The sequence below is a fragment of the Xiphias gladius genome, chromosome 4 (genome assembly GCF_016859285.1).
Source record: "Xiphias gladius isolate SHS-SW01 ecotype Sanya breed wild chromosome 4, ASM1685928v1, whole genome shotgun sequence".
Taxonomy (NCBI): domain Eukaryota; kingdom Metazoa; phylum Chordata; class Actinopteri; order Istiophoriformes; family Xiphiidae; genus Xiphias; species Xiphias gladius.
In genome coordinates this window covers 14133873-14151622 of record NC_053403.1, presented here as the reverse complement: position 1 = coordinate 14151622, position 17750 = coordinate 14133873, and the positions used below count along the sequence as shown (strand labels likewise).

Genomic DNA, 17750 nt, shown 5'->3' with positions numbered 1-17750 from the left:
TCACTCATATCTTTATTTTTCCTGTTTTAAAATGGGAGTAATACAGGCCACACAACTGCACACCTGGAAAAAAAAAAAAAACTAAACATGCATGTTAGATGGAGAGCAGAGGGATTTAAGCTCAGTTGGATTTAATTCAACTTAAACCTTATTTCCCATTTATATAAGTGTTAAAAACACAAAATATAAAACAATGACAGCACTCTTAAGTCAAAAAAGCTTTAAAAAGTGTCACAAATTTTACAGTAATAGGAAAACATCAACTTATAAGCACAGACACAAGTTCACACATGCTACCTCACTTCATGTATCAATTAAGTCTGTTGGCAAGTCAACAAGTTCTGTTACTGTACAATTTAGGCAGTAAAAAGCAGCGCCGAGAGGGCATCAACTCAATCTGCGAGGAAGCAGTCAGGAATGGCCTTGGTTTTCGTCACCGTACATTTGTGTTTTCAGTTGGCTTTTCCATTTCTGCAGTCTATTTTTGTTGCTTAAGACGAAGTTTCCCACTGTTCCAAAACTTAACACAGTTTCAGTAAAACCCTACTTAAAGGTCAAACACTAAAAGGGCCTTTTTTTTTTTTTTATAGAAAAAACACGCAGATTACATCTGAATTTCTCTCAGAATTTGCTGTCAGCCACATTTTGATATCTATAGCTGTCCACCAACTCCCTTGCCCCCTGTTATAGTAGATGCAGAGCAGATTACAACCTAATTGAGAACATTTAATTCATTAATTCAACTTGCAGATGACAAAAAGTCATCAAAAATGTTTGGGGTTTTTTTTACCTGCTCCTGCAAAAGACCAGAGGCCCAGTCACACCGGCAATCAAAATTTGGTGGCAAAATCAATTTCTGTCAATTAAATAACTTTGATAAGAGATTCACATGCGGTGAATCAAAATCCTTGTGAATTTTTCAGGTGGAGTTCCAGTTTGTCAAACTTGGATAGGCAAATATGCACCAAGCCAACCGTCTTGACAGAAGAGGAGCGGTTTGCAGACAGTAATGAGAGGAGTCCATGGTACAAATATGTATTTTGAATAAACTGTGTGATTATTAGCAGCTGAGCTAACAAACTTGCTACCAACTGTATAAACAGTCTAAACTTGCCAGTAGTGAGAGTTCTGGTCTGTTTTTTTTCATCGAGAAAATGACTTTGTAGTGAATGTAGTGTTATATGATTACATTCAGCTACGCTACAATTGCGCAGCAACTCCGAGGTTGCATTGTTTAAACCGGGGACCAGCTGATTGCGATGAAGCCAACCGGCACGTTGACAAGAACAAAGGACATCCCCGCAGAAATCAAGAGGGGGAGACAAGGGGGATGCAGAGGAAGAACGAAGAGAAGAGGAAGGAGAGCTGAGACTGATGGGGAAGAGGAGATACAAGCCATATCTCCCTTCTATCTTCATGGGCAACATGAGATCACTGGTCAATGAGATGGATGAGCCAGCGGCCCATGTGAGGAATCGGAGGCACTTAAATGATTGTAGTGTTATGTGTTTCAAAGACACATGGCTACAGGATGATACTCTAAATCTCATCACTACCATTTAAAGCTTTCAGATGGTTTGGGATGGACAGGAATTAATTCGAGAGCAGAAAGAAAATAGGTGGCGTGCATGCCGCTTTCATTAACAACAGATGGTGCCACCCTGGCCACATTACCATAAAGGAAAGTTTCTGCAACCCGGACTCACTCCCTGTTTACCCAGGGAGTTCTCACACAACTTCTTTTTTGTTGTTTACTTCTGTCACTACACGATCTGAGGTAACTGGTGATGTGAGACGCACATGCGCAAGCACAAACGGTTTATGGCACGGAAGGTCTGCCATCTTGGACAGCTACTTCCAGTTTCAACTATATTTTGCAAGTCAGCAAATCATTGCATTTTGTAGATTTGAAAGTGAGGTAAAGCAGGTTTCATGTGAATAAGCAGATTATGGAGTCTAGCCAGTAAAGCAGTCTAGCCAAATTTAAAGATTTTGTTAACTGTAGTGGATTATATAAAGCATGGACCAACGTCTCACAGCCTGGAGTTTTTGGATTTTCCATGTCATTCTTCATTTAAAATTCCACTTCTTGAAATTGACTCATTTTTATTTCTTATTGATCTCTGTCTCTGGTCCCTGTGTTCACACGCAAATTGGCTGTGGTAAATGTTGTAAGATGGATGCATGAATCACTTCTACGGATGACTCACATCATGTAATGATCTCACTGAGATGCACCTTTGGCTTCATAGGTTTTGAACATATTTATGTCCGTGTGTGAGGGTCAGAGTGAAAAGAGAAAGAGGCACTTTCACTAGAGTCCAAAAGTTGAGTGTTTCTTCAGTAAGTTAAGAGTGAGCTCCCTGGGGGGGGGGGGCACACCCATATATTCACCCATTCACATCACCATCGCTCTCCCTCTCCATCCCATCCTTTCTCTCTAGATGCCATTTGTCCACCTTGGTACTCTGATGCCCTTCCGGAGAGACGAGTATCAGCTTTCTTTCCCCGCGGCCCCCAGTTCCCTCCTCCATGCATTTTTAATGGACACACTCGTGCAGCGCACAAATGATTTTTATTTTTGACAGGGGAGGGCTGGCTCTGGTTACATAGGGATGGAGAGCGAGTGAGCGAGCAAGCATGTACACATACACACACCCACGCGCACATACACACACACACACACACCATGGAGACAACTAAGAAAATCGAGAATGACCCAGCTATGCTGTAAGACCAGATCCATCCAAAATTCATAGAGACAACCTCGTAAGATCATTTATTTATTTCTCATGAGCTTTTCAAAACACACACACAGAGAAAACACACATCCTCCACTTACCCTAAAGTGGTTGATTAATTCACCACTTGGATTATGATGGGCCGAAGTCCAGGATGATGAAAGACTCAAGCAGCCCACCAAGGCCTTCATTAAATCAGGATTAGAGCCAGTCTAAACCCATTAACTCTGGCTTAAAACCACTTTAATTCCAATCAAATCAGAATTAAAATTCACACTGTGGGACTATGTGCATCCTTCACATTGTGACGGCAGCCTGCTGTGTGTTGAACTGTATAACTGTGTGTGTGTGTGTGTGTGTGTGTGTGTGTGTGTGTGTGTGTGTGTGTGTGTGTGTGTGTGTGTGTGTGTGTGTGTGTGTGTGTGTGTGTGTGTGTGTGTGTGTGTGTGTGTGTTTGTGTAAGGTAACTTTTTATCCCCAATGTGTGGCTTTGCTCCTGGATGGTATAATCCATTCACTGAGGGAGAAGAGACATTACTGAGTACTCTTAAAAGAAACTATAGTAATACGAATAAAGGGATATCCCCTTTAATTCCAATGGTAGGGAGGAGGGAAAGAGGAGGAGTGATGAGTTAAAACTTGAGCTTAGATCATAATGAAAGGAATGGTTTGACATTTTGGGAAATATGCTATACAGTTGGATGAGAAGATCAATACCGCTCTCATATCTTTCTGTTAAATATGAAGCTGGAGCCAGCAGGTGTTAGCTTAGTTTAGCATAAAGATTGGAAACAGCTAGCCTGGCTCTGTGTGAAAGTAACAAAATCCTCTTACCAAGAAATAACCACAAATTTTTTTTTTTTTTTTTTTACACTTTTGGATTTAAACTAATCAAACAAACAAAATGTAATGTGTGAATTTCTGAGTTTTAGATGTGCTGCTGGTAGGTAGATTTTGTTAACTTTTGCCAGAGCTAGGCTACCTGTTTCAGTATGTTCCCAGTCTTTAAGCTAAGATAAGCTAACCAGCTGCTGCCTGTAGCTTAATATTTACTGCACAGACATGAGAGTGGTGTCAATCTTTTCATCTAACTCTTGGCAAAATGTTGGCAAAATGTTGAACTATATCGAGTGAGAATTGAATTAATTAAATTCACCAAGAATCAAATTAAGTACACATGGTGTTATGTGAGTAAGATTTTGCAGACAAGAAAGTGTGTGTTGTGAGACAAGTGAAAGTTCACAAAAACCGTTCACATTTCAGTGTAGAAAATATATATTCTGTATGTACTATCTATTACAGACTATTATGGGTTTGGGCATTTGTTTGGGAATTAACATTTTTCAATCATTTTAAAAAGCTTCCAGGTTTTACAATCATGTTTTTGATATATTATTTTCTCTTCAACAAAAACAGCTTATTTGTAAATGAAAAGTCTCACTCGGTATACTTCTTCCTGTAGCCAGAGCCTGCTTAAAAGAAGAAGTAAACCTAATTAAACTAGATGTAATTTGTTACTTTCCACCTCTAGAGAGAGGAAATGATGAAGAGAGAGAAAACGTTAGGCAGGTCAGCTGAAAGAGCATTCCCAGGTGTGACCACAGCATTCCCTCCATGCACTTCAATAAACCACTGTGCGTATGTGTGAGTGTGTGTGTGTAGCTCTGAGGTTTGTAGCTCGTAGCCAAACTGGAGCTGAACTTCAGTCCTGCAGCCAATGACAACAACCTCTAACTCAAGCGCATACACACGTACACACAAACACAGACTTGGTGAAACACATTTGCACTCTGAGAGGTGACAAGTGAGGATAAAATGATTTTCATTTGAACACACAGTTTTTTGAAAATATTTTATGAGAAAGTTACTTAATCCGGGGTGACAAAATTACTGTGTCCTTGAAATAACTTTGTCAGGGTGCATTGCTGGAAAGTGAGTGTGTGTGGGGTGTGTGAGCAAGTGTGTAGCAATGGACGTGTGTGAGGCCTTGAAGCTTTCCTGTTGGTATGTAAGGACATTAGCTCAGTTTCATTTTTCCCCCCCTTCTCTTAATCCTCTCTCTCCCTTGTTATAAGCTTCAATTTGGAGACAGCAATGAAAGAGATTTGGCTTGATATCTGCTGAAAGTGTGTCTGTAGGGCTTGTGTATCATATGAGCAAGTGCATTTGCATGCCTAAATATTGAGCACGTGTTTGTGTAGCTGTATGAGCCTTTGTGTTTAATTATGTGAACGAGTGTATTTGTATGTGTGTGTGTGTGTGTGTGTGTGTGTGTGTGTGTGTGTGTGTGTGTGTGTGTGTGTGTGTGTGTAACGTGAACCTCTTTGTGACACAGCAGTTGGCAGATAGAGGGGACTGAGTTACTCAAGCTCCCTTGGGGCATTGTGGAGGGCTGTCTGGGGTACCGCAGTGATACATATAGGTGAGTGTATGTGAATGTGTGTGTGTGAGTGTGTGTGCGTGTTTGTGTGTGTGTGTGTGTGTGTGTGTGTGTGTGTGTGTGTGTGTGTGTGTGTGTGTGTGTGTGTGTGTGTGTGTGTGTGTGTGAGGACACATGATGGTTCAGGGATGACAGGAAAGGTAGATGAAAGCCTGAGGCAGAATAAGAGGTGAAATGGAACTGAGGGCATGAAAGAGCGAGGAGATGATGAGGAGGGAGAAAAAAAAAATGAAAACATGAATTCTAAACTTGAGAAAGACAATGTCCTACTACATCTGTACATGTGTACACTTAGTAGATGTCGGAAGTGAATTCAAGGTAGGAAAAGTAAAATCCATATAATGTTTTTTTTTTTTTCTCTGGATAAGAACAGCAGCTGCCATTGTGTTTTAAAAATTTATCTATAATGTAAAGACTTGGTTCCCACAGGCAGAGCAGTAACAGTACTGGATCCTGATTGGCCAGCACACCACCTTCTCTAAAATGCTATTAACGATTCTGTTTGAAGGGACTTCAGCCATTTTAAAGAGATCCAGTTCAAACTGTTCACAGAAATGTGGAATGTGTATTTGCTGACCTCCATGTCTTCTAGTTACCAAGTTGGTTAAGTTTTTGTTTGATTGAGCCAAAGAAACCAACTTACTTTATGGTGTACATTGATTTCTTTTGTAAGCATAATCTGAAAATTGATCCAAGAAAACTGAGACTTGAAGCACATGACCTTGGGAAAGTGTCTATAAAAATAAATTTTGAAAATAACTTAAAAGCTGTACTTATTATTATTATTATTATTATTATTATTATTATTATTATTATTATTATTATTATTATTATTATTATTATTATTATTATTATTATTATATTAACAATGGAACAAATGACTATGTGTAATATGAAAGGCGTTTTTCATAGTGATGAGCCCACGGATAATTATTTCCTTTCTCCACTTCCCCTCAGTTATATAGTACGTTATAGCATCTTTCAGCTCATTGTTTTGGTTTTGCAGCCTGCAGCTTTAATATTTTGATTCACTCTTAACACTCTCATCAGTCCTATTTCAAACTGCAGTGGGCAGCTGTTTTCGGTGAAAAAAACTGACAAAACTGCCATATTTTAGGGCTGCCCGGCACCACATAGAACAAAAACATAGCTAGGGACTAGCTGGAGAACATAGCAAAGCATTTAGCAGCAGAAGAGGTAGATAGGAGTTGTTGGAGACCAAAAACGGAGCTAAAAGGAGAGTGAATATTGGACCTATATTCATCAGGTTGCCAGAAAAATGACTCCAAATCAAGTGCAAATAGGCAAATGTTGGCTAACATGTTCCTAATAGCAACTTCATAAGGTGATAATACATCAATGTGCTATTTTGATCTTTTTCTGCCGCTGCCAAGTGGCAAAAATCAATTAATGTTGCTTTAAGTATATATTTTTTATAAAATACCAATATGAATACATTTTGATACATATTTTGATATATTTTTAAATAAAAGGTAAAGTAGATTTTAGAAGAAATGCTGCTTTGGGGCAATACTGAGTAGCAGTAGCAGCTGCTGGATGTAGCCAAACAGATGGCACAGGTACAGTACTAACACACACACACACACACAAACAGGATCCACTTGCCTGATGTGATGCATTACGTATGCACATAATACCGATCAGTGTGAGATATGAATGAACAAGGATGAGATTTAATGGCTGGTTTACATACCCATTATAATACTTTCTTTACATCCTCTCCTTCACTCTTGTTCTCTCTCTGCCTCCCCTCTCATTGCCAGCTCCATTCAGCCCGAGCTTGTTGTTTGAACGAGAGGAGCGGACCACCCTGGGGAGAAATGGGGGAGATCACATTACCCCCAGAAATGTAGAGGGCCTACAAAAGGGCCATGAGACATCAGGGTGAGGGAGTGAGGGCGGCAGGGAGAGAGGGAGAAACAGGAGAGCACATGAAAGAGTGCATTAGTGAGGGGGAGGGAGAGATTGATTGGGATGGATAGATTAGGGAATGGATAAAGAGAGGTGGAGGTGAGTGAAAGGAGGGTGGGACGGGGTGAAACATTTTTCCTTTTTCATTATAAGTATCTGCCCTTTTGTATTCAGAATTGGTTGTACAGTACTTACACCTGCCTCCTTAATATCATGACAAGCTCTTGTCTTTCTATTTCAGTCTGACCTCCATCTCTTCCTGTTTCTGTATTCCTAACCGTTTAGTTCAAATAATTTACATTTAAAGGGAAATTACTGTTTCATACAACCTGAGTCTTATTTTTGTGGTTTGGGCATCATTCTTATCAATAGCATTTACATTGTACTCATTAAATTATTTGCTGAGATCTAGGAATGTGGCTACAGGGCTACACCAAAGTCAGACAAGACAAGAAACACAAGAAGTTAGATGATCACAGAGGTTTCAATCAAAACCCCAGGGTAGCCATGTTGGAATGATCACCTAATATGTCCATTGTCCATTATAGTTTACAGACCTTTTTGGTCAACCCTGTCTCTTAAAAGATATATTTATATACATCCATATGCTACAGTATGCACACTAAAAATCACTGGGTTAAGAACTTACCCAGTGTGGATCGTTTTGACGCAGTTTCAGTGTTATTTGTATATTACTGTTGAGGTACTGGATCGAAACAACCCTTGCGATGGGTGGTATCTATCCATGGGTACTGGGTAAAGTTAACCCATTATTGCATCAGTGCTACATTGATCCACACTGGGCCAATTTTAAACCTAGCAATTTTTAGTTTGTGTTTAAATACTACTAAAATACATGGCGTAATGAGCGAAGTATTATTGAATAAGTCATCATCAACTTTAAGCTTGAGACAAAACATGTTTACTTTTACAATGTTTACTGTTTAATCTAATGTTTTCCTAACCTTGACCAAAGTCATTTAGTAGCCCAAACCCCTGAATCCCAGTCTGCAGTGACAAAGTCCTTCGTGGTTTGTGTGCCCACCGTCCACCCAGACCACCTCCCTACAACTTCTGTGAAGACTTTAAGGAAGATTCCTGGACTGGAAAAACTGTTGCCAGTGAACATAATCTGGGCAGCAATTATAATTGCTTCAGAGTGTATTTTCTAAGAGACAGGATTGTTGTGGTTCAACATTGACTTACCATACAGTACTGTAGCTTTCCTGTGCAATGGAGGATCATTGTATTACATTTTGGCTGTGCTCATTTTCTGGTTTTACCGCCAAAGAAAGTGGTTTAGATAATCTGACTAAACCACTGGCTTGGCTTGACACTGCTTTTGTCTCTTGCTCCCGCCTAAAACTTCATTGCAATGATCCCAGACCTCAATTGCTTTGACAAGCAGTATGTGTCGTAACCGATAGAAATGATGGCCAAAATTATGTTGAGGTTGAGGTAAACACCTTCTTCTCATTTAAGTTACACTTTGCAAGTCGAAAGGCAGGGATTCGCACATCTCAGGTCATTGCTTTTCAGTATCGCTGAATTCAACTTCTTTTACCTCACAGAGGTAAATGCATCCTTCACTGAGGCTGCAGTTTCCAACAGGTGTCCCTAGGAGGCGCTGTGAGCCAGGGCTTTGGGATTTTTCTGCAGACTCCAGGTCTTCCTATTGCCTTCATTGACATTTAATGATAATTATAACTTGGGTCACACCAGGGGCAGATGCACACACACACTCACACACACACTGGCTCACTAACAACACACACACACACTGCCTGGTTAAAAACATGAAGACATTAGCGGTAACCTGATGCTGAGTGAGTATTGATCTACTCTCAGGGGGCTTAGTGAGTGAGAGAACACCAGACAGCACTTTATCACAGCACTTGACCATCTAGGCCAGCCAGTGCACAGATGTGTGTGTGTGTGTGTGTGTGCGCGTGTGTGTGTATGTTTGCGTGTTAGAGAGAGGAAGAGGAAGCTTTAACAAAATGCTTTATGTGTAGATATTTTGTCAAAAATAGGCCTTATATGTCAGACCTGTCCTTAAAATCCAGCCTCATTTTACAAAATTTAACCTTGTGTTTCATTCATTACTAAAAAGAAAATTTCCTTTTCCTTTCCTTCTTCCTGCTTCCTTCCTTCACCATCTCTCCCAAAATCCTCCTGTGAGGTCCTGACTGACACGTTCAATCTACATCTATAACATTATAAAGACCAGACTGAGTGGCAATCAGGTCTACGTATGTGTGTGTGTGTATGTGAGAGAGAGAGACCGGGAGGGATCTCATGATTATGATTGCTGAGGACACGTGCTGCTCAAATTCTTCAATGATTGCCTCCAAACGAAACGTAAAGGCCAAACAAAACAATAAACCGTTCGAGAGAGAGAGAGAGAGAAAGAGAGAGCAACAGTATGTGTGTGTGTGTGAGAAAGAAAGAGAGAGAGAGAGATAGAGAGAGAGAGAGAGAGTGAAATGACAACATCATACACTCTGAGTCTTGTTTCTTGAAGATATCCAGACCACAATAACATGAGCAAAAAGTGACCGAAAGGGACCTGAAAACAGGGAGCAGATGGAAAAACAACCACATAAAAGTGCACGTGTGTGTTTCCATGCGTGTGTTCTTGTATCTATACATTACACTGTGTACACTGACTGCACTGATTTAGCCAGTGATTCTGGCTGGCTCAAACAGTGTGTCATGCTCCTTTTTATTTCATTCTCATTTCATCTTTTGCTTGTTTCCTCCAGTCTCCAACATATAGCTATCCTCTATCCTGTCCCTCATCTACATTTGCAAGTTTTTCCTCAGCACACACACATTCACGCACACCGACACACACTGTCTTCTCCTCAGAAGCCAAGCCAAGTCAAACTACATAGGTTCAAGTCCAGACAAAGAGTTCCTGTATGTCTTATGTCTCAAATCTTGAGGCAATTGGCACATCTCCCCCTTGTCTGTTTGTGTCTCATTTTCTTTCTATTTGCCTCTTAACTTGACATCTGCCTACTGTTTTGGCTCCATTTCAGAGCCATGTTGTCATTCTGATCAGCAAGAGTTGGTACGCTTTTGATCTCTCTATCCTGATTCATTCAATGCCCCCTCTTTATCTGTCACATGTATGATTTATGAGTAGAACACTCACATACATCTTTAGCTAGATGTTTAACACACACACATTGCACGGGTGTACAGTAGATGCGCACACACAGATTGCTTTGTTATGCCTTTTAGTTCATGAAAGTAAAATCATTGATGTTAAATGTGATTGATTCTCTTTGTAATGTTTTGGGACAAAACTAATTTCCACGCTGTTACAAAAACAATAGCCAGCGCTTTGAAATTCCTCAGAAATAATGTGTTTATTTCATCTGATTAGTAGAAAAAATGACACTTTCAGTAAAAAAAACATCTGACGTACTCAACTTGGTGGCTCCTTGGTGCTCTCTGGTAAACATCAAATGATGGATCATTCAAAAGGGATTTTGAGAAAGAGAAAAAAAAGGGTTGGACTCACTGGTTTGCCATCATTCCTTTGAGCTAAAGCTATGATTTATACAGGAAGAATGATGAATTGCAGGGAGAGAAGTAAAAGAATAAAACAGCAAAGAAGGAGGTTTGTATTCCAAAATGAAGTCTGCAAGGTCATTGCTCAGTTGCTTACAAATCTGCACATTTAGGGATCAATTTTAACTCGATAACTATGAATCCCTTAAAGATGCCTACAAATAAAATGATGTGTATGCCAAGCCGCCAAATTCTACCTACATTCTTGAATTAAATCTTGGATCAAGGTATGAAAAAAATCTAAATGTCTAATCTAAATATCAAACCTGAAAAATAAACGTTGCTTAATTAAATAATGGAAGAGTAATTACTCAAACTGACGCTCCTCCAGCTTTCTTGAAAGACAGACTTATAAAGTTTGAAATTTATCTTGAGTAATCTGGGGGGGGGGGTATCCCCCCAAGACCACATTTGAGCAGATGTTGTGTCCGTCAACCCCTGATCTCCAACCTTCATTAGCCCTGAGAAAACTGGACTGAGAACGACTCATGTAAAACATGAAGAGGAATACAAATTGAATGAGAGACGCCTGTATGCCCCTTCTATTTTCTCTTCTCCCTCAGTGTTTTTTCTTCTTTCAATCCTTTTTCTCTTTTAATTTGGCCCCTCTGTTTGTTTTTGTTCATTCTTTCATTAGTTGAAAAAACATAGCACGCATTCCAGCTGTAATACCACTGAGATTCAGTATCAGTGTGGAGATTGGAACTCGTGTGCGAGTGTGTCAGTGGTGGACAGAGAGAGAAAGACAGAGGGAGAGAGAGAGATGGCAGTACACTAGAGACATTAGGCATTGCCTCATAATGATTCATTCTTGTGCTGTGTGTGCATGTAGGCAGACAAGTCAGCCACACTGGGGCATTATGGGAAAACTGGAGATTCCCAATTAAGACATTCACACTGGCTCAGAGCTGCATATATTTTTATTTGTTTGTTTTTAGCTTTCTTATAGTTTTTTTTTTTTTTCAAGGTTCATGTTAGATGTAGTGGTATTCGATGCATTGGCTTTGTTTTTTTACATTATTTTTTCAATGTATTTTGTTGTTTTTTTTCAACTGATATTGACAGATGTACAAGTTGAGTCACTTTCATTTATTATGCCTAAAAAAAAAAAAAATGCCGCAAAAGGAAAAGAAAAAAACAAACGCAAAAAAGAAAAAAAAAAGTTTTATTAGGCTGATCGCTATATATTTAAATGATCACTCCATTAGCCTTAAAACAGCAACCACTATATAAAATCAAATCAAAACAGATAATACATTTAGAATATATGATAGATTTAAACCAGAAATTATTTTTAAAAGTCAAACTTTCAAAACGCAGAGATTCATATATTTAGCCATATCTCTGCCAACCTGTGAATCACACAATCTATTAAAAACATACAATGAATTATGTTACACATATATATAAAAAATATGGAAGTGCAATGGATGTGTAACAATGTAACAAAATGTAACAATTGTGTGTGTGTGTTCATGTGTATACAGAATACATGTTTATTAGGAACACCATAATATTACTAGGTAGAGCCTCCCTTTTTTTTTTCTTAAAACAGCCTCAGTTCTTCGTGGGATTGGACTCCACAAGACATTGGATATTCTGGTCCATGTTGACATGATTGCATCACGTCATTTCTGCAGATTTGTCAGCTGCACATTCATGCTCAGAGTCTCCTGTTCTACCGAATCCCAAAGGTGTTCTTTTGGATTCAGATCTGGTCACTGGGGAGGCCAGTGAAGTACACTGAACTCATTGTCATGTTAATGAAACCAGTTTGAGACGACCTTTTGTGGCAAGGTTTGTCACAAGATAATGCAAGGGACATGGTGCGTTATCATGCTGGAAGTAGCCATTAGCAAATGGGTAAATTGTGGCCATATAGGGATGCACGTGGTCAGCAACAATACTCAGACAGGTTCTGGCATGTAAAACATGACTAATTTGTATTAAGGGCCCCAAAATGTTCCAAGATAACATCGCCCACACCATCACACCACCACCACCAGCCTGGGCTGTTGACTCAAGGCAGGTTGGGTCCTTCACGGTGTGCCTAATTCTGACCCTTCCATCTGCGTACACTCATCAGAAATCGAGATCCATCAGACCGGGCTACGTTTTTCCAGTCTTCAACAGTCCAGTTCCGGTGAGCCTGTGCCCATTGCAGCCTCAGATTTCTGTTCTCGGCTTAAGGAGGGGAAACCGACATGGTCTTCTGCTGTTGGGGCCCATCCGCTTCAAGGTTCAACAGGCTGTTCACTCTGAGATGCTTCTCTGCTCAGCACGGTCGTAAAGAGTGGTTATCTGAGTTAACACATAAACAACGCTGGAGGTCCCAAAATAAGGCCATATCAAGGATTCATCTTGCAATCCTGTCTCTTCAAAATTAGGTTTATATTTATTACAAAATTGTTATCCCAATTACGTTGTGGCGATAAATGTAATTGCTGCGTGGATTATGTTCAGAGGCAACATTTTTTGAATGGAGCACTGAATCGATGAATAGTCCCAGAGTTGCCAGGAAGAGGTTGGGTTGGATGGTAGGTGTACAAAGCTCAAGACTGTGGCATCACAGATCGGAGTTCATATTCATAGTCATTTCTGTGGTTAGGCAACAAAAGTTGAAATGTAAATAAACATGTGGTGTCTGAAGTCACTGTGAACTTTTCCTATATTAAACCAGACCACAATCTTTCCCTAACCTGTCCTAAGTGCTGTGAGTGCCTAAACATAACTATAACAAAGTTTAATAATACTGTAGTCACTACAAGTGGATATTGTACTGCAAGATTGGATATTTTGGCAGAAAACAAATATGTTGGATATTTGACTGATGTGTTCAGTCAAACTTGTGACTTGCCAAATATGTTAACTGACAACAGATTCTTGTTATGTCAATAGAAATAATAATCAAAATTATGTTCCCTTTAAAATATATTTGTTATTGCAAATTAGTTGTATATAACAGTCATTTCTAGGAGACAGGATTTCATCTTGTTGTCTGGCCTCTGCAGTAATGCAGAATGTTTATGTGGGTTGTCTTATCCTCACTGACACATCAACTGGAAGGATTTTTACAGTCGCATTAAAATATGGAAAAACTGGATCTCTGAAAGTGTGTTTGATGATGTGTACAAGTGCTTTTCTGTCAAGGTCAAAAAATGATAGTAGCCCTTGGTCGTAATCTAGCTGCACTCTGACCTTTTTGGGTAATATATCTCTTGATATGGAATCTAATGATTTGTCTGTGGTAAGTTCAAACAAATAATCGTTGGAACCATACGCGTAAATGCCCCAGACCCTTGGAGAGGTTTTGTGCTTGGTTCTAGTAGCCACACCAGCGGCCCAAGTACCATCCACCTCCACATCCCAGCTGTGTTTCCCGGAGCTGAAGCTTTCGTGGCAGAGAACAGTAAAGAGGCCTTCTCGCTCTGGGTTGTTAGGAAGCCGGTGAGCCCTCTTACTCTCTGACAAATGACTCAAATTCTCCGACAGAATCAGTTGTGGGCCACTGGTATTTGGGTCCAGGGTTACAGGGGCTGGATGGAAAAATGAGAGTGAATGTTTATGGGACTGTTTTTTGAAAGTACTTTATTTTTTTATTTTTTTACTCAGTAATTTAATTATTTACCAATAATAACCCTGCAGATCAAAATGTCAGAATATGGTGAGCCAGACAGAACAGTCCATTGCTTACTGTATTTGATTATACTCTTCATCTTCATCCAGACTGCGAAAAGCAGTTTCCCTTGATGTTTGGCCTCATCGATCAGGGCCCCCACTGGAGTCTCTGGTTCTGAGAGTTTGCACTTTGACCTGAAAGAACATTAGGCAGCCATAGATTGTTTCATAGTATTTCACTGGCACTCAACTGATAGCATTTTGTTTGGAGCAGTGCACTCATGGTGCTCATGATACAGCAAATAATTTACTGTAAGCAAGTAATAAGTATAAATAAAATGAGTTTATGACAAAGCTAAAATCTCAAACTTTATTCTTTATTTTTTGCCCTAAACATGACTGTTAACCCTGTGACGATCATTAACCATGCCTTTGTATCCGGTGCAGTTAGCTAGATACCTTTAAGAAACTTCCTTATGATTGTGTTATCAATATAGTATATATTTACCAGACCTGTGAATCTACATGCCGTAGTTTTGATTTTTGTTTTGCAATTCATCTGCAATGTTTCATCGAGGTTTCAATAGTCTTTGATAAATAGTGTACAGAAAACCACTTACCGCTCCAAAGTGGATTTGACATTCTATCAAAAAAGAAAAAAATGACAAATCAATACCTCTAATTTTGTTTAGATGTTCAATATTCAGATCAGAATGAACACAGGTCATCACTAAGTACCAGCATGAATGAGTAGTCCTCAGCTTTTATCTCCTTGTCTATGGTTTGGATTTTGTCTGCGAGCGAGGAGATCTCCGCGTCCAAATTAACGATCCTGATGTTCATCGCCTCACTCTTGAGTGTCGCCTCCTTCCTCACCGCATCTAGCCTGGCAGCCTCCTCTGCTCTCAGGAACCGGTAAAGCTTCTGAAACTCCTCTCCGATTGTCCTCTCCGTCTGCTGAGCCTGGAGCTGGGGAGAAACAACTTTATTGATGAGAGGCAGACCACACCACGTGTTGCTGGCTGCCTCTATGAGCACTCTGTGGGTGACCTACCTTGATGTGTCTGGCCATTTTATCACAGTTGACTTTTTGTGCTTTAAATGATCCCAGTTTGCTTTTTAAATGCATCAGCTCAACCCTGAGTTTGGTCTAGAAATAAAAAGGCACATGCATTAATGACATGGTACACAGTGAATCGGTTACACAGCGCATTCGTTTGCAATGTGCAATACGAAGAATCATTTCTAAAATTCTCAAAACAACTAAAGCTGTAACCTCTCTCAGCTGCTTTATCAAACTATACTGCTCACCCTAAGGTCTGCTGCTGCTTCATCGACGGGGACGCAGTTGTGTTTCTTGTGTTTCTGTGCATCCCTACAAATCACGCAGATGAGCTGTTGATCATCCTGACAGAAGAGTTTGAGCCTCTCGCTGTGCAGGCTGCAAAGCTCCTTAGATCCTGAGGTCGCTCTCTGACCCCTCTCTCGTCTCAAGGTGTCAGACAGGTTTCTTAGCGCCAGATTACGCGGAGGCTGAGCCATCGGAAATATTTCCTTGCAGACCGGGCACGCCTGGAGTCTACTTTGTCTCCACCACTCCTTAAGACAGTACTTGCAGAAGCTGTGGCCGCACAACAAGAGCACTGGATCCTTAAATATATCACAGCACACGGGGCACGTGTAATCCGCCTCGGACTGCGACACGTTACCGGCCATCCTGTCGCTTTCTCCCGAGCTTGTCTCCGGGAGGCGACTTGGTTTCGTTTCCACAGATTCACTCGTGTTTGTTCAGCCAGCGCCCAGGTTCGGTACTTTCAGTTCCAAGTAGTATCAGAAAAAACAACAACAACACCCATGAATTCTCAGTACACACACACACACACACACACACACACACATATACATATATTTATATATATATATATATGCATACATACGCACCCCAATCGTCTTCCTTAATTTCTTTTAAAAGTTCATTAACGAGAGCAGCCTCGTGTGCTGACCTATAGTCACTACTTCCTGGTTGATGTTTAAAGAAGAAGGAGCGTTTTTATGGAATGCAATTTCAGTCAATATTAACGGAATAAATGAATACATAAATAAATAGATATGACTGTGAAATACATGAATATGCGCTATTCTTAAATAAATAAAGGAGACAATAAATATATTAATATAAAAACAAATATATAAATGAGTTATGTTTCAATAAATAAAAAAGTAGATAGGTTTTTATTTCAAATGAGGTTTTTTATAAAAACTTTTATTTACTTGAGTGCTTCATTTATTTCCGTGCTCTTCTTATTTCCATCTGTCATATCGAAACTAATGGGGCGTGGTTATCTCACAGACTCAGAAGCAAAGCAGCGGCAGCAGTAAGTTTGCAGAGTGGCTGGATTCTCCGGCCGGCCGGCTGCCTCGGCCCCACCGACTGTGTCAGTGAAATGATCTGAGATGGTTTGCCCTGTATATTGGATCGTGTGTCTTTGCACTCTTTTCCTTTTCCTTGGAGGCTCTTTTCACATTCACATATTTGTAAATGCATAAAGATACTAGATAGTTCATAGCACAAAGGCCTGTTGGCCACAACGGCCAGAAACAGTAAATACACTTTGTCGCTGCTCTTACTGGTTTTTACTTAGTGGTACATTGGAACTATTGGGAACTAGTTGTTTTTTTGTTGTTTTTTTCACACTTTGGTGATGAAACTATGTAAAAGCAAGCAGAGGAGGTGGAACCGGCCCCCAGGACTTGACCCAGCGTGGTTGATCGGAAGAAACCACTGCTGGGGAGAAGTTGATCCAGGTTACTGTCATCACAGCAGTTTATGCTTGGACTATATCTACAACAGCCTGCCTAGTAGTGTTAATGAGGTCCGAAGAGGGTGTGTTTGTTTCAGTACATATGGTGGTCTACAGTATGGGAACACACAGGTGCACTCGTGCTAAACTTCCTAGGACCCAGCAAGTATGGTTCCTGGGAAATGGAACCAGATTATGTCCCAGGAGCTCAATTCCTGGTAAATAACTTGTGTAAGATTTCTCATTATTAGTCAGTGGTGGGAGTGGATGGCACATTTGCCAAAGCAGGCAGTAACATGAAAAATCCTGAGGGCGCAGATGAGCACAGGCCGTGTACATTCACCCAGGATGTAATATCAAATGTTTCAATGCAATACATCCAAACGAAGATGCTGAATGAAGTGAAATTACTATTAAAAAAATAATTTCTAGAAGACATTGTTGCAGTGTTAGATGCCCACCTCACATACTGCAACTAATGCGTGTGTATCCAATGTCTCTGTGTCTCAAATAATAGTGATATGGTCAAATTTTAACACATCCCTCCATGCACCCACACACACACACACACACACACACACACACACACAATTTCTTCAATCTTATGTCGGTATCTTTTTCTTTGCAGTACTCGCA

General features: G+C 40.1%; 1 protein-coding gene across 2 annotated transcripts; it reads right to left on the bottom strand.

Moving 5' to 3' along the window:
* Positions 1 to 12387: 12387 nt before the first annotated feature.
* On the bottom strand, positions 12388 to 16613 carry LOC120789408 (zinc-binding protein A33-like). Of its 2 annotated transcripts, XM_040126107.1 has the most exons (8): positions 16585 to 16613; positions 16255 to 16332; positions 15625 to 16124; positions 15368 to 15463; positions 15052 to 15282; positions 14934 to 14956; positions 14390 to 14508; positions 12388 to 14231 (listed from the first exon to the last, which is right to left on the bottom strand). In XM_040126107.1, exons 3-8 carry the CDS (start codon positions 16027 to 16029, stop codon positions 13720 to 13722), a joined length of 1386 nt encoding a protein of 461 aa, XP_039982041.1. In that variant the 5' UTR covers positions 16030 to 16124; positions 16255 to 16332; positions 16585 to 16613; the 3' UTR covers positions 12388 to 13719. The 2 variants fall into 2 exon arrangements, with proteins under 2 accessions (XP_039982041.1, XP_039982040.1); XM_040126106.1 differs by lacking the exon at positions 16585 to 16613 and having other exon boundaries at positions 16255 to 16339.
* Between the last annotated feature and the right edge of the window lie 1137 nt (positions 16614 to 17750).

Excerpts from the sequence above, each read along its gene's own strand:
- LOC120789408 (XM_040126107.1), bottom strand. The coding sequence starts at position 16,029 with ATGGCCGGTAACGTGTCGCAGTCCGAGGCGGATTACACGTGCCCCGTG. Across the intron at positions 15,464-15,624 it reads AAGCAGCAGCAGACCTTAGG|ACCAAACTCAGGGTTGAGCT; the intron begins GTGAGCAGTATA and ends TTTTATTTCTAG. Across the intron at positions 14,232-14,389 it reads GAAGAGTATAATCAAATACA|CCCCTGTAACCCTGGACCCA; the intron begins GTAAGCAATGGA and ends TTTTCCATCCAG.